Source organism: Gossypium arboreum, chromosome 4, assembly GCF_025698485.1.
Source record: "Gossypium arboreum isolate Shixiya-1 chromosome 4, ASM2569848v2, whole genome shotgun sequence".
In the NCBI taxonomy this organism is placed as follows: domain Eukaryota; kingdom Viridiplantae; phylum Streptophyta; class Magnoliopsida; order Malvales; family Malvaceae; genus Gossypium; species Gossypium arboreum.
Window position 1 is genome coordinate 14,481,513 of NC_069073.1, and position 23,613 is coordinate 14,505,125.

Sequence of the window (23,613 nt, forward strand, 5' to 3'; positions counted from 1 at the left end):
ACGTAATTAAGTTGTCAAAAGTGCTTTTGGAAGAGAAAAGCTAAAAATTTTAACTTCTCTATTTGGGGAAAAGTTATTTTGAAAAGCCAAAAATTTCTTTCAAAAGTTGCTTGTTTAGCATTCCTTTTTGCTTCAAAAGTATTTTTCATGTCAAAAGTGCTTCCAAAAAGCACTACTAAACATAGCCTTTGTCTTCAAATTTTTTACTTGAGAAAAGATTCGGGTACTGTGATCTCATAACTTCTTTTGTTTCCCACGTAACTTCCTTAACTTTGTGTCGATGCCACAATACTTTTACCAGATGTACTCGTTTATTTCAGAGTTTTTTATTTCCCGAGTCAAAATATTTACCAGTTCTTCATTATAGGTCAGATCAGGCTATAATTCTATCTCATTTGAACTAATTACATGGGAAGGATCAAAATGATAACAACGTGGCATCGATACGTGGAAAACATTACGAATGTTCTCGAGCTGTGGAGGCAAAGCTAGTCTGTAAGCTACTGGACCAATTCTCTCTAGAATCTTATATGACCTTATCAATCTCGGACCAATTTTCTTCCAGGGCGAGACTTTCAAAACACTTTGTCATCCATCTGAAACTCAATATCTTTCCTCTTCATATCAGCATATGATCGTTTACGGTCTGAGGCGACTTTTAAATAGTCCCAAATAACTTTGACTTTATCTTCAGTCTTACGAATCAGATCAGTTCCTGCCAACTTTCTCTCGCTTAACTTGGATCAACATCTAGGTCTTGTTGCAATTTACCAATCATGTTCTCGAACTTATCATTAACTTCAAAAAAGGTCTTGTTGCAACTTTGTCGTGAAACTAGCAGGGTTCTTCATGGTAACTGATGGCTTTTCACTTGGATAATCATTCGTTTTGCTATTACGAGTATTACGAGTCATTGTGTAAACCTGAAAAAGACACTACACTCAAAATGAAAAATTAAGCAAACCTCACTGTTATTCACTCAGAAATAAAATCAAACTCTCAATGAGGTAATAGTTATGAGTCTTTTAAAAGTGTTTATCAGAATGTGTGAGAATCAAACTCGCAAAGCAAACCTAGTGACACTAGAAGTCCAAAATAGACTAGATACCGAAGAATTATGTTGCACGGAGAGAGCAAACCTACTAACATAAGAAACAATAAAGTATTAGAATGCGTAAAAGAGCAATAAAAAGCAAAAACAAATGAAAACATAATGTTAAGAGTTAATGAAAATCGTTGAAACTCGAAAACTCGAAAATTGTGGAGCAACTTGATTAACTTTGTTTGAGGTGTTCCAGATTTCCAAAAATCACAAAATTTAAAATGTAGCCTCCTTAAATAATGTAACAACATGTGGTAGCTTCATATCATGATATCTAACAAGCCTTAATAAAAAAATATATTTTAAAAAATATATAAAATTATCTCACATTAAGAATAAACCTTTGTAAATGGTTGTCCAAATTTAGATAAATCAATATCAATTTCTTCACATTCATTCTAAAAGTTGTGTTTTTAGTAAATTTATATATTCTAATTTTTTTATAAATTATCAAGTTTTTATATTATTATTTTTAAACTAAAAATAATACAAAATTTTAAAACAAGTATATGATTTTATAAAAAATATAAAATTTATTTTATGTAAAAATGAACTGGACAAATTGTTGTCTTGATTCAAATAGGTAGTAATAACAATGTATCTAGATACATTTTATAAGTGTTTTTTTTGTAATTATATATATATTTAAATTTTTATAAAATTTTAGGACTAATTTACCTAAAAAGGCCCATTTCCAAGCATATTTACGGAAATGGGCTGAGTACACAATTATTTACCGAAAATGAAACTTTTTGCAAAATGCGCCTACATGGCTGTGTTTAAGGGGGAAAATGCTAACAAAGCACGCCCCTAGGGGAGCGTTTTTTGCCACGTCAGCAAAACGCTTCTACGTAAGCGCATTTTGCTGTCGTGGCAAAAAAATACCTCGGGGGCATGCTTTGCTGGCGTTTTTTTCAAACCCAACGGCTAATTTTTTTTACCGTTGTGGGGGTTTAACGGTAAAAAAAAGTATGAAAATTCCCCCTCCGATTATTTCACACATGATTTATTCACAATTTAGCAAAAAATCTCTACAATTTCTCCCTAAAGCTCTCAAATTTATTAATAAATTTCTCAAAACTCTTTATAATTAGTTATTTACTTAAATTTTTTTCTAAATTAGTATTTTTTTTATAATTTCAAAAATATTTGATCGTGTTAGCAATGGCGGGGAATTAATTCGTCTCAATCATAAACATATCTCCGTCGAACAAATGAAAATGGTAACGATTTATTTTAAATTTGGAATATTATTTAATATTTTTTCATTTATGTAATTTTAATTAATTTTAAAATTTGAATATTATTTAATATTTTTATTTATGTAATTTTAATTAATTTGTATTTTATAATTTTTTATAACAATCTGTAGATTGGGTATTACAATGTTATATCATAATATGTCTAGTCCGCCATCACCGTTGATAGAAAATTTCTTGAGGGAAGCAGGTTTTTGGCACGCGGCCACTATAGGCCGGAGGTGCAAGTTGGATCCAAAACTCATTACGCGTTAACAGAGAGGTGGAGACGGGAGAAGCACACATTCCATCTTCCATGTGGAGAGTGTACTATCACTTTGGAGGACATCCAGTTACAATTAGGATTGCTGGTGGATGGGGCCGCACTTACTGAGTCCATTCAAGCTGTTGATTGGAGAGTCATATGCTACGATCTTTTGGGTGCAATTTCGAATAATATTTACGGAGGTCGGATCAAGATAGACTGGTTAAGAGACTCATTCCTAGAGATGAGGAATGATTGGACTGAAGTAGAAAGAATACGATATGCTCGGGCATACATCCTTAAGATTATTGAAGGTTATCTGATGCTGGACTTGTCATGAAACCTCGTACATCTGAGGTGGCTGCTGAAACTTGTTAATTTTAGAGCAGCTAGCGAACTTAGTTGGGGTCTGTCGTGTTGGCAAGATTGTACCAGGAGATGTGCAGGGCGACGCCACTAAATAAAGCCAAAATTGGAGGTTGCCTATCACTACTACAATCATGGGCTCGGTTGCGCTTTCCATTTTTACGTCCTTGAGTGAACCACCCATATACATTCCCACTCATAACAAGGAAAATTTTTTATTTTATTTTACAATTATTTCATAAATTTAAAATAAAATTGTATGCTGAAAATTTATTTAATTAGGTGGAACCATCCGATGAGTTATGTTGGAATACCTACCGCTCTTGAAGATATACGGCTTCTATTAGACTAATGGTCGGAAGCGCAAGTAAGTATTAAATAATATATATAAAATAGTCTTTCCATATTTAGTATTTAATATTTAGTATTATGTATATAACTAATATTTTTATCCCGTTCATATAGTTTTAATGGACACCATACGAGGATCCGACAATACGGGCTATAATTCTGGAAGAATTCTTTCAAAATTCGAACATTTGGCATGTTAAGGTCCCATTGGTGAACTATGCTATTGTCAAGATACACTAGACAGATAACGGAAATTTAAATTCTGACAACTGATTCCTGAGGAACTTGAGGTACTCGATGACCAGCATAGAATCAACTTAAGTAAATGAATACGAATTGGCCGGTATTCTGGTCAGAATATATCAAAATTTGAGAAAACTGGTATGATCATATACCTGATCGTGAACCGATCATCGTCCTAGAGTTAGCGTGCACCTCAGATTACATGACATAGTTTAGGATCAATGGCAAGCCATATTTGCTATCGGAAGAGCAGAGGCGTCGGCAAATCAGTGTGGAAAAAGAACGACGGGCCCTTTAAATCCAATGAGAAGGGATGAAGGCACGGGCCCATCAACAGCGCCCATACAATTGCCTGGCCCAATGACTCAACTGACGACACCCACATCACAGCCCCTTTAGATTATGCCAGATGAGTATCGTAGCCCTTATATGTATCCTAACCCTTATATGTTTCCTTTTCTCAGTCCTATGCCAGGTTGGAATGCATGGCTCGGTGCATCTCCTTTCCTGATGACTCCTACTCAATCGATTATATATAGGCCATCATCGCCGTAGGGATCGCACAAGACACCGTCGGCTAGCTAATCTCATTACCATTCCCTATCGCCTTATGGGATTCAAACACCTCCACATTCTTTATTCTACCAAGGTGGGTCATTCTCCCAATACTTACAACCGAAGAAACCACAACCCCTACCGAAGCAACCACAATCCCCGCCAGAGCAATCAAGGAAGAATCCAGCGCGTAATAGTCGTCCACCCCATGTGGCACTGATTCCGACCAATATATTCATTGATTTTTTAAATATATTTGTAGAAGTTGTTTCTATATTATTTCATTTAATAAAAAAGAAGTTATTTTTAATATTCTAATAGTAAATTAATTTTATATTTTTAATAAATTTTAAGTTCTTTTGAATAAGGCAGAATAGAAATAATGCAATATCGTTTCATAACAGCAATTATCAACTATTTCAGTTTGGACATGATCAAATTGTATGAACTGGGTTCTTACACCATTCACACAACTTTTTTTGGTTCGTTCTTTCTCGGATATCCATATTATTACGTATTCTATGTAACAGCCTAATTTTTAGTGGTGTCGGAACAGTGATTCGAGATCACTAAATCCAACAAATGATTAGGAAATATTATTAATTTAGTGAGTATAAGTTAAATGTGAAGTTAGGAAAAATTTTGAAATAGTGAATAGTGTACTAAAAATAAATACTAAAATAATTAGAATAAAAAACGAGGTATCGAGACCTCAGGAATTTTAAATCGAGCCATAAATATTTTTATAAATATTTATGGAGTGTTAATAAGTTAGTATTAAAGTTTCGTCAAGAAATTTTAAAGTTCTGATAGTTAATTGAACAAAAAGGACTAAATTGTATCAAATGCAAAATTGTGGGAAATGATTAAATAGCTTAAATGATAAAAGAAAGAGGGTTTAAAAGGCAAATAGACCTAAGGTCTATTTGGGCTGGACGGCAACAGCATGAAATCAGCAAGAAAATAAGGAGAATTAAGGGTAAAATTGGAAAATTGCAAAATTTACTTAATAAAGCTAGGACTAAAGTGGAATTATCTAGATTTCTCTTTATTTTTCTGCATTCTCATCAGCAAAAACGCCATGGAAGAGTTCCCTTAAGCTGGTTTTTCATATTTTTACTTCAAGTAAGTTCAATTCTTGATTATTTCTTGAAAGTTTTGTGTTTTTATGACTTCTACAACTAGGTCCACTTGTTGAATTCATTAGTTTTTGATTCTATGAAAGAAATTGAAAGTTGCTATGAATATGTGATGGAAGTATATGATGATTTGGCATGGAATTAGAGCTTCAAATTGTTTATATGCTGATTTTTTTGAAAGAATTGAATAGAAAGTGAATGTTTGGGACCTAATTGTAAAAGGGTTTGAAGTTAGAGTTTTATGTGAAAATTATGAATTTCAATAGTTATGAAATAACTTATAATGTCTAGGAAAAGTATTAATTGAGAAAATTATCTTAATTGATGGGTTAATTGAGTAAGGACTGAATTGTATGAATTGTGAAATTTGGGGCAAAATGGAAATCAACATTTTGCACTAAAACTGTTTTGGACAGCAGCAGTAGTCTAACTTTGAAAAATCACCAAAAATTGTAGAAATGGAATTATAGGATGAATAAAATATAGAATTAAAGGTTATTGAGTCTAGTTTCTTATAGAAGAAATGATGTAAGCAATGGAATTTTAAATCATGAGATATGATGAATTTTATGAGACAAGGTTAGAATGATTTCGGGTTCCCCTGTTATGACTTTGTAAAATCATAAAAAAATGGATAAAAATAATTATGGGATTAAATTTATATGTTTAGAATCCTGAATGAGTCTATTTTCAATAAAAATAAGTGAGGACATCATTCAAATCTTGTACGAGAAGATAATTAGTTTTTAGTGAAGAAGGGTCAGAACTGTCAGACAGCAGAACAGGGGAGACTTCAATGAATAAACTGTATTAATTGGCCCAACCAAAAATTATGAAATTTTTATGGTAAGAATACATATGAGTCTAGTTTCTGGGAAAATTTATGGATATTAATTTGGAGTTCTGTAGCTCAAGATAAAAATAATTTAGTGACTATGACACAGATGGGCAGCTTGAATATTCACATAAGTAGATAGTGAAAATTATGGATAATGTTACCTACAAGTGTGTTGTTTATACTAAGGATGTGGATGGAGAGGAGGAGGAGGAAAATATATATATATATATATATATATTAATGACTCGTGTATAAATTGATCACATGCCCGATTTTAATCGATAAGTGTTGAATTAGAAATGATATAATGATTTATTTGGAATATTTATTATGAAATTATGATTATCATTGTGAGTTTATATGGCTAAAATTTTAGTGATTATTTGTTAATTTTATGAATTTCATGATGTGTTATTTCATATTTATTGATGATAAAATCGTGAATAATGTAAAAGCATGAAAATTGAATAAATGATCAAATTGAGCATTTCAGCTCAGTGACAAGATGAATTGAAGGAAAAGACCATGGTTGGACCATGGCAACAAGTGATAAGTGATAGCTTCGGCTACACTTATCTGATCAATGACAAATGACAAGTGAAAAGTGGTAGCTTTGGCTACCTGATCAGTGAAAAGTGGTAGCTCCGGCTACCTGATCAGTGAAAAGTGGTAGTACCTGGCCACCGATCGATGAATAGTGGTAGCTTCGGCTACAAGTAACAAGTGATTTCCGTACAAGACCATATCTGGGATATGGCATCGGTGTGATATATGCTACTGTATAAGACCATATCTGGGATATGGCATCAGTGAGATATGTGATTCGTGTAAGACCATAGCTGGGCTATGGCATCGATATGTGATATGTGATTATGTGTAAGACCATACCTGGGCTATGGCATCGATATATGAATATGTGTAAGACCATAGCTGGGCTATGACATCATTATGTGAAGATGTGTAAGACCATAGTTGAACTATGGCATCGAGAAAACGAAGTACTCAATTCCGTAAGATGTTCACTAATTTGAAGAAGTTTGGTAAGTATTACATGGAATTATGCGACATAAGAAAATACGAGTTGATGAGACATGAGCATAAAACTTGGTTGATGAATGAGTTCATTTGTGATTATATATTTCTACGCCTTGAGTGTAATATCTGTATGAATTGGTATTCCAAATGAGTTAATGAGAAAACTTCTAGTATGAAATAATCTGAGTTCGAAATGAAATATCATGAAAATATACTTGAAATACATTGGTATGTCTTGTATATGCTATTTGAATTCATAAATGTAGAAAGTAAATGTATGTGGAAATATGAGATGATGATATCTGTACATGGAATTTATTGATGAATATGTACATCCAAATTTATATGATAGATTTTAGTGAACATTGAAATTGGGCTCAATAAGTGATTTGGCAATTTAAATCGTGATTGGTAGGAAGAGTTAATGAATTGCATATTTATGAATTGTTACACATATTTGTCTGAAATACGAGAAAGTGAGGGTAATTGATACATAGAAATATGAAACTATGATATATATAAAAACATGGAATATGTTTGATAAATGTGTTCATTCATAATTATGGAATTATGTACCTCATGTGTGCTATTTGCATAAAGATGATATTTCAAATACTTTGGTGAATAAAGCTTAAATATGAAATAGTATGAAACCGAAACAAATTGTTATGAAAATGTATTTAAATTATCTGTAAGTGTTTCGTGCTTCTCGATAATGCCTCATACTCTATTCCGGCGACGGATACAGGTAGGGGGTGTTACATTCTACTCGAGTAAGGTCGACCTTTTGGTTTGCGACACAATTCTCTATCCAGTAACAACTTCAACGAAGCAAGCGATACAGATGACCACTTACGTTCATTTGGACCGGTGAAAATACGTGTCTCCATACATTGTACATGTATTCTATTTTGTACACTTTGTCGACATATCTCATGGGATCCAAACGGAGATTCTGACAAGCTACAATTGCATGAGCACATGGATAACGAAGTGCGTCAAACGTCCCACAATCGTAAATCCTATTTATCAAGTGTACATGATATTGCCCGCCAGTAATACATTGGCTCGGTCTGTTAAACTCCGTCACACGAAACTATAGGTTGTCGTGATCATGACACACAGTGTCCATCGTGTTGGCCCGCGCCTTCGCCTTGTTAATTTCTTGCAATACCTTCCGTAACCATACATGGCCTCCCTACATTTGGCCTTTATAACTCGCTGCTCGCTTTGAAAATAGTGCTGTCAAACGAAAATATGTCTCTCACACAACCGAGGTTATCGGTAAATAACACGTTCCTTTTAGAACATAATTTATGCATTCAGTCAGGTTTGTAGTCATATGACCATATCGTAGGCTGCCATCGTATGCTTGTATCCACTGTTTGAAAGGTATGTTACAGAGGTAGCCTGTGCCTTGATTATTAACTGAACATAAATTCCCCAATATTTCATGAAATCGGTGATTATTGATCTCGTACCCTGCCAATATAAGTTGATAGCGAAAATTGCATACCAATATTCCATTCAGAATAAATTGAATATTACAATCGAAAGTATATTAATAGAGATTAAATACCCATATTGGTCACTTACTTTCGTTCAGTCGTAGACCGATATTTCTCGTAGTAGTTGGATGCAACGTGCCTTAGACAATACCGATAGTGTGTGCGATCCCATAAGCTTCCATTTCGCTCAATTGCGGCTAGTATTCCAGGCCCCGATCTGATATAACGCAGATATTAGGTTAGGGGCATACATGCCTCCTTAACCTAGAAAGAAAAAAATCTTAGTCATCAGCTGACTCCCCCGGTGTTATTGCAAACGCAATTGGAAGGATTTTCCCACCACCATCCTGTGCCACAACTAGCAATAGTCGATGGGTATATCTACCATATATGAAGGTACCGTCAATTTTTACTAATGACTTGTAGTATACAAATGTGTCCCGACATTGCTTAAAGCTCTAGAACAGACGTTTGAACGCTTGGCATCCATGGAGCAATAGGTCGTTGTAGTACGCAATGACCGTTTCAAGATCTGTTATGTAATCTGAGACATACCTCTCCAGCACCTGACACTGCTGCCAAACCTCATTATATGAAGCGTGCCACCCACTATGCATATTTTTCAACACCTTTTACTTAGCTATCCAAGCCTTGCGGTAAGAGGGCGTTTACTTCAATTGGTTACGAATACTGAAAATTATGCAATACACAGAAGTCTTGGGATCTACCTTCAACATCGGTAATATTAAGCTAGCTATCATGCCTGAATCCATCTTGGGATGATATTGTGAAACACCTGTCAACGAAGTACGTTAAATAATGCAACATTAAGTAATAACATTATTATTCAAAACTCTAAACACCCAGTGATATTGTATCAGCAACACATGTATGTGGACCTTTGTACTTTTTTAATGTGGACCTTTGTACTTTTTTATCTCTCATAAGCCTATCTTTTTCCTAAAAGAAGCCATGATTTTTCATGAACATGTACCGTCTTGTACTTCACACTTGGCCTCGAACTTCTCAGATTTGGATTTAACCATATTGTAGTTAATCTCGTGATTGATGCTATGTTGTTTCAAAGTACCAAGAAAACTATCTTTACTGGAAACTCCTTACCAACTTCCAAATCACTCGAATCCAATGTCAAACCTGTACGATCACGCGTTCTGTGTGGTAGATTTGGAAACTCCAACACATCATCTACCGATATATCGACATTATGCATGTGAGCTGGAGGGGAGTACGTCCTGAATCGTGGATCTTCTTCTTTTTCACCTGAACCCCTTTTAATGTCTTCAGGTTCAGATGGAACAGGCTCTGGTTCAAAAAATAATGCAACTTCTGCACCATCAGAGCCTGGCTCTTGAGGTGGATCCACATTAGACTCATCATCCAACCCACCATCATCTACAACGTACGAGGTCCCCTTACTGGTAGACGTCGTAGGGAGTACATCATGCTTTCTTGTGGATGTTTCGTAACATCCTCAATCAGATGTGGATTGTCAACCACTAGAAGTTGATGCCATTCTCCGATACGTATGTCTAACATTGAACATTGACCCACCGATGTGCATGTCCCATTCACTAACCGAGTGTCGTGTAGGAGTTGTGTTTTTCATACTTCCACCAAATACGGGTGTTTCTGTGTTCTGCCCTTACTAACAGAGTGTCAGCTAGGGGTCGTGTATTCCTCTTGAATAACAGTTAATGTTGAAGTCGCAAATGTTTCATTTGGTGATGAAAATTGAACATATAACTCAAGATAAGGTGATCCACTAGCGAGATGAGTCAGCACCATAGCCTCAAAGTTACAAACACCTTTGATATCAAATGAGTCATATGTCATAGGATCAATCGAAGCACAAAATCGATACTTAATAGAAAAAACCCTATTTTGCGTCGTTTTGAAGATTTTGCGCCTAATTCTTTTATGAAATTCTATAAAATCTATACTTTAGTTAAAAACCATTCGCGCTGTGTTCTCTGATAAAAAAAACAACACCATTTTTTGTGTCATGAACCTCACCATCATAGTAAATAATAGCATTAATACGTTCACTCGTCTTCAATTTCTATTGTGCTTAGCCTCTCTAATTTTTCTTGCTGGAACTTATGCATCCTGAGAATGAAATTTGCCTCGTTTATAACCTAAGACCAATTATGAACTACTGTAGAAATAGAACATCCACGTGGAGCTTTTTTCAGAAATTTTGCTGACATTGCATCCTATTTGAAGAGTTTTTGACACTATTTGTTCAGAAACATCTTCTCAATTTTATTTTTTCAAGAAATACAGTAGAAAAAAAGTGTCCACGTGGGAGCTTTTTTTCTGTAATTTTGCTGACAGTGCATCCTGCTTGAAGCATTTTTGACACTATTTATTCAGAAACTTCTTCTCAAATTTATTTTTTCACGAACTACTTTAGAAAAAGAGCGTCCACGTGGTAGCTTTTTTTCGGAATTTTTCTAACAATACATCTTGCTTGAAGCGTTTTTGACACTATTTGTTCGGAAACATCTTCTCAAAATTATTTTTTCAGGAACTATTATAGAAAAGAGCGTCCACGTGGGAGCTTTTTTTTTGTATTTTTGCTGACAGTGCATCCTGTCTGAAACATTTTTGACACTATTTCTTTAGAAACATCTTCTCAAAATTATTTTTTCAGGGTAAAAATAGTCAATTTTGTTTAAAAAAATAAACACAATGTCATTGAAAAAACTAAACCCTAATTTAATTAAATTTAATCTTAAACCTTAAACCCTAATTTAATTTATTTAAAACCCTAGAACCCTAATTTACTTAATTTATTTAAAACCATAAACCCCAATCAATTTAATTAAAGCCCTATTTTAATTTATTTTTAAACCCTAAACCTTAATTTATTTAATTTATTTAAAACCATAAACCTTAAGCCCTACTTTATTTAAAACTCTCAAAACTCTAATTTACTTAATTTGTTTAAAACCATAAAACCTAATTTAAATAATTTTTATAAACTAATACTAAATCCTAATTTATTTTTAAAATCTACTAAAACTCTAAACCCTAACTTGTTTTAACAAAAACCTAAACACTAAACACTAAACCTTAACTTATTTTGGCAAAACCCTAACCTTAAAAACCCTTAAAAACCCTAGGGACTAAACATGCAAATATCTCTAACATATAAAAACACGGAGCAAAGCACGCCTCTAGGGGAGCGCTTTTTGCCACGTCAGCAAAATGCTTCCATGTAAGTGAGTTTTTTGGCTGACGTTGCAAAAAACACTCTCCCAAGGGCGCGCTTTGCTGGCATTTTCCCTTTTAAACGTGGCTATGGGCTCGTTTTGCAAAAAGCGGCCCTTTCCTGTAAATAATTGTGTAATCGGCCCATTTACGTAAATATGTTTCGAAATGAGCTTTTTTAGATAAATTATGAAATTTTAGGGCTTTATATTATGATTTTGAAATTTAAAAATATATAATACATAAAGGATGTGTGTTTGGTACATTGTTAGAGTATTATTTTTTTATTCGAAGCGATTTTAAAAATTAACATATGTTTATTTTAAAATATTTTTACTTGTCAATCATTAATTCTACTTCGGAGCCTAATACTCCACAGTAGAGTAGCAAATATTTTTCCATACATAAAACCTATTTTTTAAATATATAAAATTATAAAAAATATAAAAAAATTTATTATACATAATATAACATGAACAAATGGATGTCTATATTCTAATAAACCTAAATGCCACTTTGTCCAAACTCATTGCAGACATATTTTTTTAGTAATTTTATATATTTTAAGTTATTTATAAAAATTGATTGTACAAATGTTTGAAATATATAGAATCGAATAATAACATATTGATATTTTATAAAAACTCAACGAATTAAAAAGTCATGACAAAATAATATATAAATAATAACAAATAAAATGATAAACTTACTGAAAGAACATGTACGGCATGAAATTGGACAAAATGAAAGTCCAAAATCATCTAAATTCAAGCTTTCATTTGTTCATGTTATTTTCGATGTGAAATACTTTTTTAATTTTTTATAAATTTATATGTAATTAAAAATATTTTATATATTTTAATTAAAATATAAAAGTAAATTCATAATAAATCCAAAGAAATTGATGTTAAGTTCATTTAAATCTAGATAACTATTTGTTTAGATTTATTTTAGACGTAGAATATTTTTATAATAATGTTATAAATTTTTATATTTTAAAAATATATTTGATATGTTTTATGTATTTTAATTTCATAATAATATAAAACTTAATATTTTAGTAGAAAAATAAAAATATTAAAAAGTAAGTAAATATCACATGAATATCAAAGTATTTATATATTTTTAAAAATATTTTTATTAAGGTTTGCCATATTTTATAATACGCATGTTATCATATTATTAACTGTTAATATCATATCAATATTAAAGTACGATGAAATTTAAGTTCAGGTCTGAATTAAATTAAAAAATTACCAACTAAGTGATAAGTTTATGTGACCAAATTCAAGCTAATATATATAATCAAAATTGAAAGAAAATGTAAAAAAAAATGTTGGCTATAAAATACTAGTTTCCTCCAATATATATATATATATATATTGATAAATAGAAATTTTCATGTTGTAAGCTCACTGGTTTACAATGGGAACAACTTTTCGTAGCTGAAAAAGAAGTACGATAACCGTCATCCAGCAGCTGTTACAACAAAAACCCAACGAAATCCATACAGGTAATCAAAACTCGAAGCATGAATAACTCCAATTTATGCTTTGAATTGGCGCTCAATTTCTTCTCCTCATCGATTTTTAGTTCAAGAGTTGCAGCCCCCCCAGTTTTGCACCTTTTTTTCTTCTTCTAGATTTTAGATCATCATCTCTTTCTCTCACCATTGTTTTGGGTTTTCAAAAGTCTATGTATATTTTATCATTTGTATACATTTTATTGTAATTTTTAAAAAATCAAAACAAAAAATTTGTTGATATTTTATTCATTTTTGCGATTTTTACGTATATATTTTATTTGGAATTTATTTTAAATACTTTTTGAATTCTTTTGTGAGTTTTTAATTATATAAATGTTGAGGATTAATTTTTTTAAATTATTGATCAAATTAATATAATTTATAACCATAGAAATTTGTTAATATGTTAATTTTAAAACTAGGTCATCTTTCTATTGTAAAGTTTCCAACAAATAATGAAATAAAGAAAAACTTGATTAGTTAAGTAATTATTTTATAATTTTTATAATTAAATAATTAAAAAGAAATTTAAGTATAATGGTACTACTAACAATGCTATTTACCCTTTTATTCATGGTTAAAATATGTTTTAAGTTGTCGTACTCTTTATAAATTTAGAATTTAATTTTATATTTAAAATTTTAAAATTTAATTCTACTTGTTGATATCACTTTAAATTTATTAATATAATATTTTAAAATTAAAAAATATTCATTTAATGGTAATATAATAAAAATAATATTACAATAAACTTAAATTTAAACCAGGTATAATTTTTGAAGTTGAGAAAGTAAAAATTAAAAATTTTAAAATAAAAAATTAAATTCTAAATATACAAAATTAGATTTCATCTATTTATGACGTGGGTGCTTAGCGGAGTTGTCTGTCCATAAAGAGAACAATGCACTGAAGAACGGAAGTCCCCCTGCACGTAAATTAATAACAAGATTAAGGGTAGTTCCGTATTTAGAAAATTACGGCCGCCTCTCGATTCTTTCCCACCTTCACAATTTTCGTCTACACCCCGTTTCACCGTGACGTGACGCTTTTTTTTTCTTTAACCTCTTAATTGAAAGTTGAAACAGCGAAGAAAGTCAAGAAAAAGAAATTATTATTAAATTCATGGATGATGAGCTTAAAACCAAAGCAATGGCTTCAAATTCAACGAATGTAAACCCTAGCAAAGATATCGAGGCATCTAAAACTAAAGAAGAAGGCAAACTCTCTGATTCGTTTGACGACGTAATCGCACTTTCCCTCTCTTTAACCCTAATTTCCATTTATTTTTCTTCCTTCTTTTTTACTGGTTTTTGGCTGCTGATGAAATATAGGAAAGTGTTCATATCTATGAATATTTGTTTGTCCAACTTTGTCGATTTATTGTGAATATATGTAAGCTTTTTGGTGTTCTTGAACTTTTGATTATGGTAGCGGGTTGTTTGTGCTTCGTTGCTGCGAAATCGAGGGGAAGAAAAAGAAAACAATTTCGTCTATTTCGATCTTAAATAAGATAAAATGAAGGCTGGATTCTTCTTTTTTCATAGTTTAAATTTTTGCAGATTTAAAGACATAATTTGTATTGCTCTTAAAAAAGCTAACTAGATTATAGTTGTATATTTTACTATGCTTAGTTCAATTTTAGCTTAGAGACCTGTTGTTGCTTTGTAAAATCATAGAGCTGAACCAGAGCTTTCAGTGAGAATTTCATTTTATTTGAATTTTACTAAGCTCTGTTTTGGTGTTTTTTTTTTTTTTTTGCTTTTTGTCTATTGTTTTGGGTTCTTTTTTTTGCTTTCACTTCGTAATAAACTTATGTCCCAAAGAACATAAGTAAGTGTGCGACTTATTGTTGTGTTATTTTCCTTTTCCAGGAAAATCTGGATTGCTCCACTGCTCAGTCTAGTGGTACTATTGCCCCACCTTTGGGGCCTAATTCAGTGCCTTCTGCAGTGAAACCCATACCACCAAATCTGGCTGGTAAGTCCTAGAGGCTAACATCGAGATTCTTAAGTAGCTTTGATGTTTCCAACATATTTGGAGCTTATTTTGTTGCAGCTGAGTTGACTATTGAAATGTCCTGTTTGTATATTGAAGTATTAAACTAGTGCTTAAAATGTACTTTGACGAATGCACTATTTGGTTGCTATTTAACGGTACACATTCAAACTTCATAAGGGGCATTTCTAAGTCTTTTACTTGCTTAGTTTTTGTAGAGATTTTATTTTATGGTCTACTGCCTTCACTGCACTATCTGGAAAATGTCTTTTACCTGCAAAATAGGATGTTTTCCTAATATTGTTTAAACATTTTTCCTAAATTTTAGTATTATATTATAATGTTTCTGCTGATATACAGGGAATGCTATTGCTGGTAATAATATCGCTGGCGCTGTTGATGTTCTTTCACAACAAGCAATTCCACCAATGAGTCAGAAAAATGTTGAGAAGAATCAGTTGCCAGTTAAATCCACTAATCGTAGTTGGTATGCTCCTTCCCGAGGTAGCAATAATCTTGTAATACGCTTCTCAGATGATGATAGTGGAAGTGACTCAGAAGAATGCAGCCGACAAAAACCTGTTGAAAATAAATCCAACTCGATTAGGGATGGCACTCAGAGACCCTTAACTTCATCTGCACCAAAGTTGAACAAGTTAGGACAGACTTCAACAAATACTGCCAGAGCAATTCCCAAGAAACCTTTAAGCCGTAAATTTATCTCATCAATGACCAAGATCAATGGTGGGGCCAATCCCAGGGTTGCTGTTTCTTCGGTTGATCAGGGATCACAAATTAGATCTTTTAATCCCCGCAACAAAAGTTTGGCATGCCACGATCTTTTTTCTGAGCAAGGTGTAGTTTCCAACAATAGTAAACTACAGGACTTGAGGCAGCAGATTGCACTTCGGGAAAGCGAATTGAAGCTTAAAGCTGCCCAGCAACATAAGGAAATAGTTCTGACCTCAACTATGAACCTAGACAATAGTGGAGGAAGGAAGTGGATTGCAACTTCAGCATATGGTTCAGTTGATCCAAAAGAACCAGACAAGAAACGCTTGAAACTTGGAGATTCTAATTTTGCCCAATCAAATTCAGGTGCTCAACCAGAGGTGCATCACGTAAAATCTAATTTAGTGTCAAAAGACCAAAAATTGGAGACAAAGAGTCTGCAGAGCAAGGATAAGGTTGATCATAGCAAGAAAGTAGATCCAGTAAGCAAAACCAAGTCAGGCATTAAATGGAAAAAGAAAGATGACAAGCTGGTTGACGTTTCATTGGAAGATGCATCAAAAGTGGTGAAGGATGGTAAACTTTTTTTTGTATCTTCTTTACGTCTATCTTATGCAATCCCGTGGATGCTCTGACTGACATGGTTCTTTCATCCTGCAGGTGTTGACATGCATAAAAATTTGCATCAATCCAAAAGGACCAGTAGGGAGGTTGATCCAAGTGTTTTAGCAAATCAGACTGTAGCTTTAACAAACACAAGTGCCAGTGTTATGCAAAATAACTTGGTACGTTAATGTTTTAGGGTGCTCTTTACTTGTAAATGTTTTTTAAAAATAATACTGGCACTGTATGGTTAACATATTAGATCTGTTTTGCACTATCTACTCGTGCCGAAGAAAAAGATTGACCTTCATTTTGGTGCAATTGGTATTTCAAGGATTATCTGATTAGTGAATATCTTGTTCTAAAGTTATTGGTGCTAAATTATGGACGGACAGAAATGAGTTTTATCTTCATAAAATTAGAAGTCTTAAAAAAATCAGTTTCCAAATGATTGTCTTTGTATATCATCTAAGCTTTTGGTATAGTGGTTAATAGTTTTGCAACTTGCAGAGATACGTGGAATTAAATCATCCTACTAAGGTTGGTTTAAGTAATCCACGAAGTTCTTCACCAAGCAAAGCAGTGAGAGAGCTGAATTTATCAAAAGGGAATGATTACCGTGAAGTCACATCTGGTGATAAAACACTTGATCCCCATTTAAGCAAAAGATCTCAGGTTTCTCTATGTCTGGTGATAAAATAATTTTAACCTTATTTAGCCTCATTATGACTGTGCTGAGACTTGATTAATGTTGCATTTCAGACTTCTCAGGATACTGCAAGTCTGTGGAACAGTTTGGGTAATGTAAATATCCCTGGTCATTCTAATGTGGATGTAGATATACATTCTTTAGTTGAGATTGAGGAAAAACTGGACAAGGAGCTAGAGGAAGCGCAAAAGCACAGATGCTTGTGTGAAATTGAAGAAAGAAATGCTCTTAAAGCTTACCGGAAAGCTCAGAGAGCTTTAATTGAAGCTAATGCTAGATGTACAGATCTTTATCGTCAAAGGGAACTTTGTTCGGCACACTTCAGATCTTTACTTGTGGATGATCCCTGTTTATTATGGTCTTCCAGGCAACATGAACACACTAGAATGGGATTGGATGCCTCAGACAATGTGCCTGAAAATATGGACCTTGTACCAATATCAACTCATAGATTACTGCCTGCCTATGACAGTCTTAATCAACCAGGGTATGATGCAAATATCCAATGTATCAATATAGCTCGTCAAAATTTGTCTCCACGGCATGATAATGGGCGAAATTTGGGTTCTGAACCATGCAGTGAGCAGGATGCTAGTACATCAGAGCCATTTCCTCATAATAGCAACAATGCTGCAAATGGAGTAAGATCTCCGTGCAGTCCAATTATTTCTGCAGATGAAGATGAAGGGACCTCTCTAATGGACCATGATTCTGTTCAACCCAGTCCTGAATATCAGCAAAAAAAAAAAAACTCTGAAGTAATTCGTAAGAGTGCAAATAATGAGTCTAATAATCAGGATTCTTTGCTTCTTGAAGCAACATTGAGGTCTGAACTATTTGCGCGGCTGGGAATGAGAACATCAAAGAACATTGATTCATGTTTCAATGAGCCTTCTATGGAACGAGGGGCAGAAAATGATGTTGAAAGTGAAAAGACCCAGATTAGCAATGGTAGTGTTACACTCTCAGAGGCAGAGAAAAAGCATCAATTTGATGTTTCAGGTAGCTTTTTCATCACAAACAATGTTTTAGCAGTGTTATTTTTGTTTGTTGAAAAATGATTAAACAATAGACATTTCCTGATTTAGGCCCTGAAAAGCCAAATGACGTTATGCCAGAAGCTTTGGTGCTCCAGGAAAAAAATAATATTCCAAAGTTTTACGCTTCAGCAAATCCAAAGGACAATGGAATTTCTGTTGGATGTCAATTTTCAGCGACATCTATCATATTTGCACCTTCTTCCATTTTGAGGAGTGCAATGGGCCATTTGAAGGCCATGGCCCCTGTTACTAGACAAAGAGCAAATCATGTCTACAGTGAAGAGGTTGCTTATGTCAACATTGATGAAATGGAGCAGTCTGGTCAGATAGCAAATTCTTTAGAGGCAATTTGTGATTTATCTAGGAAAGGAATGGGCTCCTATACGTGCAATATTGCAATTGACCCATCTTGGCCACTCTGCATGTATGAGCTCCGAGGAAAGTGCAACAATGATGAGTGCCCCTTTCAACATGTTAAGGAGTTGTCTAAGAGAAATACATACATGAATGGAAATGATGATTCTGACAGTGCTGGTATGAATGTCATTTTACGTCTTTGGAAACCTGTGCATTGTTGCTAACCTAGTTGAAACCATCCATTTGCAGATTCTCAGCTTGTTCTGGCATCATGTCAACAGCGAAGTAATGGTCCAACAAAACCTGTCAAATATAATGATGTTTTCTTTTCACCAACTTATATAGTCAGCATAGACATTTTGAAAGCTGATCCACTCGAATCTGTTGTGCCTTGGGCAAATGCACACTCCTGGTGGAAGTATTTCAGTATTTGCTTAGCTTTATCAAGCTTTTTCCAGAAAGATTTACCTACGGATGAGCCTTTCTTTCATGGGGATGATGGTCGTATTGAAGTGCGTGGCAGCTGGAATAGGCAATCCTCATATTTCCAGAGTAGAAATGGAATAGCGGTTTGTAATCATACATTCTGTTTTATTTTTCTACACTTGCTCTTTTTGGGTTTGAGCTCTATAATCTTTTTCTTTTGTGTTTTGTACTTTACAAGTTTCTGGCCTGATATTTATGTACAGATGTTTACTTTCAAGTATGTCTTGTTTAAGTCCCAAGAACTGTGAGCATAAGGTTGACCTTCCATTGAGTCATCAGTAATCTCTTGTTAATTGTAAGATGTGTAGAAATTGGAAAGCCTTTTTTATTTTTCTTAGAATACATTCTCTATCTGATTTCCTGTTTTCTTTATACAGTTTCCTATGGTTATACTCTGTAGTCTTGTCATGGGAAAAACCTGTGCTCTCTCCAAGATGGTCAAAAGCAATGCTCCTTGTATTTTGACTTTGAATCAGCACCTGCTTTCACTCATTTATGTTTATTTAATACCTTGAGATATGTTTGCAATTTTTTTTCCTGTATTACAAATGACAAATTGGCATATTGTGTTGTTTACATACATATTCTAATTAGGACACTCCTTTCATGGTGTGTACTCAGAAAAAACTCAGCCAAAGCCAAGCTTCAGATGCTAAGGCCCAGTCCTTGGAGATGGCTTTGCTTGTCCTCAACCAGGAGGTTAACAAAGTGGAGGGTATGAAAAAGGTAACCTTGGCCACCTGCAAGATAACTTTTGGTTCATATTCACTTACTAACACTTCTGTTTCTGCCTTCAACTCCACTTTTTAACTCGCAGGCTCTTTCTTTACTTTCACGGTCCCTTGAGGCTGATCCGGCTTCAGAGACTCTCTGGATGGTTTATCTGCTTATTTGCTATAGTCGTAGGCTGTTTGTTGGGAAGGATGACATGTTCTCTTTTGCGGTATGTAAATTTATATGCATGGTTATGATAATTATTTGGACTCTGCATGTTGGTAACATTTAGATTGGAGGTATGGTATTGTTTAAATTGTAACTATATGCTGACATGTAAAGGTTTCTGTCTACTGGTTATTCTTGGTTCTCTCTACTAATGTTAGTTCATATGGACACTAGCAGCTTTGGTTGTCCATAGAAGTTTGCTTCATTTGGAAACTAATTATATAATCCATTGTTTTATGCATGCTTTCTCCTAGGGTCACTAGTTTCCATTAGTATTTTCATCACTTAGCCACAATGGGAATGGAATAGAAGCAGAAGGGCTAAAGAAATTACTAGGCCAATGATTGCATGCATGGGAATGTTACAGTAATGGTAATTTCGGGATTGGGTAAATTGTTTGGGGGAATTGAAAAATATCTGTGAGATTGTTAGTATTGTTTTGATTGTGTGCGAGTATTTGTTCATTTGTCATTCTTTTCAGTTTGCTTAAGATATTCCCTCCTTTTGTTCCTTTCTTAAGTATTTGTGTGTTTTCAAGTATATCTATTTTGTTCTTCTCAATATTTATTCTTTTAATGTAAAATATTTGCTTTGCATTGGCATTAAATTTGTGTCCTATTCCTACTTAGGTAGCACTTCCCATCTTGGGTATTCCTTTCCTCCTCACACTAAAACAAAGCATGTATGAATGTAAATCATGTGTATGAGTTTGAGACATAACACATATAGACATGCATCCTTGTTCCTCCCTTCAGAGAATTCAGATAAAATTCAAACATTTTGTTTGGGCGTACTTCTTATCTTGGTCTTCAGGTCAGAAACAATGAAGGATCGTATGAACTTTGGCTTATGTACATCAACAGTCGAAAACAAGTGGATGATCGGTTGGGTGCATATGATGCGGCTCTTTCAGCACTTTGTCGTGGTTCATCTTCCCCTGGAAAGGATGTACTGCATATGAGTGCATGCATCCTAGACCTGTTTTTGCAGATGATGGATTGTTTATGCATGTCTGGGAATGTTGAGAAAGCCATCCAGAAAATATATAGACTTTTCCCTGCTACGACAAATTCTGAAGGGCCTTGTTCGATGTTTACTGATATCCTCGCATGCTTAACCATTACTGACAAATGTGTATTATGGGTTTCTTGTATTTACTTGGTTATTTACAGGAAGCTGCCAGATGCTGTGGTCCAGCGGCTAGAGCGTGAGAAAGAACTTCTTCCGGTCAAATGGCCCTCTGTTGATCTGGGCAACAATGAAAAGAAAAGGGCTATGCAGTTGTTAGAAATGGTAGTAAGTTGTGTTGACTCGTACATCAATACCGAATCATTTAAGAGTGAAAGTGATCTCAGATCGGCACAACTTTTTGCTCTCAATCACATGAAGTGTTTGGTTGCACTCAATAGCACTGACTGCTGTCAAAGCATGTTTGAAAAATACAGAAAAGTTTATCCATCTTGCTTAGAACTTGTTCTGATATCAGCACGAGTGCCAAAATATGATTCTGAGAATTTGAGTTTTCTTGGGTTTCAAGAAGCCCTTAACAACTGGCCAAAAGGATCCCCTGGAATTCACTGTATCTGGAATCAATATGCTGAATATGCCCAGCAGAATGGAAAAGCCGATCTTGCGAAAGAACTCATCACATGTTGGTATAATTCCGTTTGGAAAGTTGAGTACCCTGAAACTGAAAATTTGGAACCCATAGATGGTGGGAACTCTTTTGTCTCTTGGGGAGCGAATTCAATGTCAAATTCCAGCGTTGTGGTACCTAATGCAAACGAGACAGATACAATGTTCAGATATCTTAATCTCTTTCTTTATAACTTTTTGCAAAATAATAATGTTGACGCTCGCTCAGCTATTGACCAGGCATTGAGGGCTGCCACTCCCATGGGTTTCAATCATTGTGTAAAGGAGCATGCCCTATTTTTGCTCAATGATGAGTCTCGAAAGGGTGATGTTCCTATTAGTTGGCAGATCAATACTTTGAATATGTATTTGGATACTGCTCGCTCTTTCCAAGTCTCTGAGCCACTATCTAGACATTTTATTACCGAGATTGAAAAGCCAAGAGTCCAGCAACTTGTTCGAAACATTCTCAGTCCAGTCTCGTCTGATTCTTCTCTTGTGAATTTGGTCCTTGAAGTGTGGCATGGCCCATCTCTTTTGCCCCAAAATCTAACTCAGCCGAAGGATCTAGTCAATTTTGTGGAAGCCATCTTGGCATTAGTGCCATCCAACTATGAGTTAATGTTTTCCGTGTGTAAGGTGTTAAGCCAAGGTGACTGCTTTAGGGATGTTTCTCCCAGTCTTATGTTTTGGGCTAGCTCAACCTTGGTCGATGCATTCTTTCACGCTGTCCCCATTGCACCCGAGTTTGTATGGGTGAAGGCTGCCAATATAATGGACAATGTTCCGGGCATTGAGACCATTCTTACAAGGTTTTACAGGAAGGCTTTAGCAGTATATCCATTCTCCCTAACGTTGTGGCAGTTGTATCACGCTCTAACTGATAAGACTGATGATCGGAACGTCATGGAAGAAGCGAGAGAAAGAGGTATTGTACTTGACTGAAGTCTCTTTTCATTAAATTGAGTGTATACTGTTAGGTTGGTAGTTTCAGCATTTGCCACAGAAACAATATTGGCGAGTCTTACTTAAGACGAATTGGTTTTTGAGGAAATTTTTGGCTGGGTAAATATTGAGCCAGTTCATGTGTAATAGGAGAGATTGATGTGTAAGTAGGAAACACAAAAGAACATACAAATTATAGGAACTAAATTGAAATAGGGATTTATGTTTTGGTGGGATACTAATCTGAAATAGGTGAAGATTTGTTTAGTTGTAAAACAAACCCAGTTGTTGCGCCCATTTTGCCTTGGATTTTATGTTGCTTTTTTCCTTCAATCAATGTAATTGCTCATATTTTGTTTTCATTTGCGATTTGAGTAAATATTGGTTCATTTTGTTTTGTTCCACCGCTTGTTGGATCCTCTTTCTCAGCGTAAAGAGGAGAAATAAATAAATCAACTTATCAGTACGAGGGTATGATTATTAAATGTCTAAATAACTTTAAAAGATTTTAAAGTTAAGCATATTCGACACTTAACCAATTAGGATGGCGTTTAGTAGTATTAGTTGGATTTGTGCGGTGCCTGACTAATGCTGCAAATGTGGAAATCGTTCAAGTAAAAAATCATAATAATATGATTTCACCGAAATAATTAACTTATAGCAGACTAACTGAAGATGCAATGTGGAATGAAAGCACAAATGAGCGGTGCAAGCACATACAGCATCTAAAAATTGGATTCAGGTGCGTAAAAAAAAAAGAATAAATATTG

At 34.2% G+C, this 23,613-nt stretch overlaps 1 protein-coding gene across 2 annotated transcripts; it reads left to right on the forward strand.

Moving 5' to 3' along the window:
• Nucleotides 1-14,308: 14,308 nt before the first annotated feature.
• Nucleotides 14,309-23,205, forward strand: LOC108460320 (uncharacterized). 2 transcript variants are annotated; one of them, XM_017759767.2, is made up of 11 exons: nucleotides 14,309-14,641; nucleotides 15,271-15,376; nucleotides 15,755-16,702; nucleotides 16,787-16,911; nucleotides 17,240-17,404; nucleotides 17,492-18,440; nucleotides 18,527-19,012; nucleotides 19,085-19,404; nucleotides 19,943-20,047; nucleotides 20,139-20,264; nucleotides 21,077-23,205. In XM_017759767.2, exons 1-11 carry the CDS (start codon nucleotides 14,522-14,524, stop codon nucleotides 22,841-22,843), a joined length of 5,217 nt encoding a protein of 1,738 aa, XP_017615256.1. In that variant the 5' UTR covers nucleotides 14,309-14,521; the 3' UTR covers nucleotides 22,844-23,205. The 2 variants fall into 2 exon arrangements, with proteins under 2 accessions (XP_017615256.1, XP_052882984.1); XM_053027024.1 differs by lacking the exon at nucleotides 15,271-15,376 and having other exon boundaries at nucleotides 14,521-14,641.
• The last annotated feature ends 408 nt before the right edge of the window (nucleotides 23,206-23,613 follow it).

Bases quoted from the DNA above. Each gene is read 5' to 3' on its own strand.
- LOC108460320 (XM_017759767.2), top strand. From the start codon at position 14,522: ATGGATGATGAGCTTAAAACCAAAGCAATGGCTTCAAATTCAACGAAT. The intron at 14,642-15,270 runs GTAATCGCACTT...TTCCTTTTCCAG, and splicing joins TCTCTGATTCGTTTGACGAC to GAAAATCTGGATTGCTCCAC. The intron at 20,048-20,138 runs GTAACCTTGGCC...TTTAACTCGCAG, and splicing joins AAGTGGAGGGTATGAAAAAG to GCTCTTTCTTTACTTTCACG.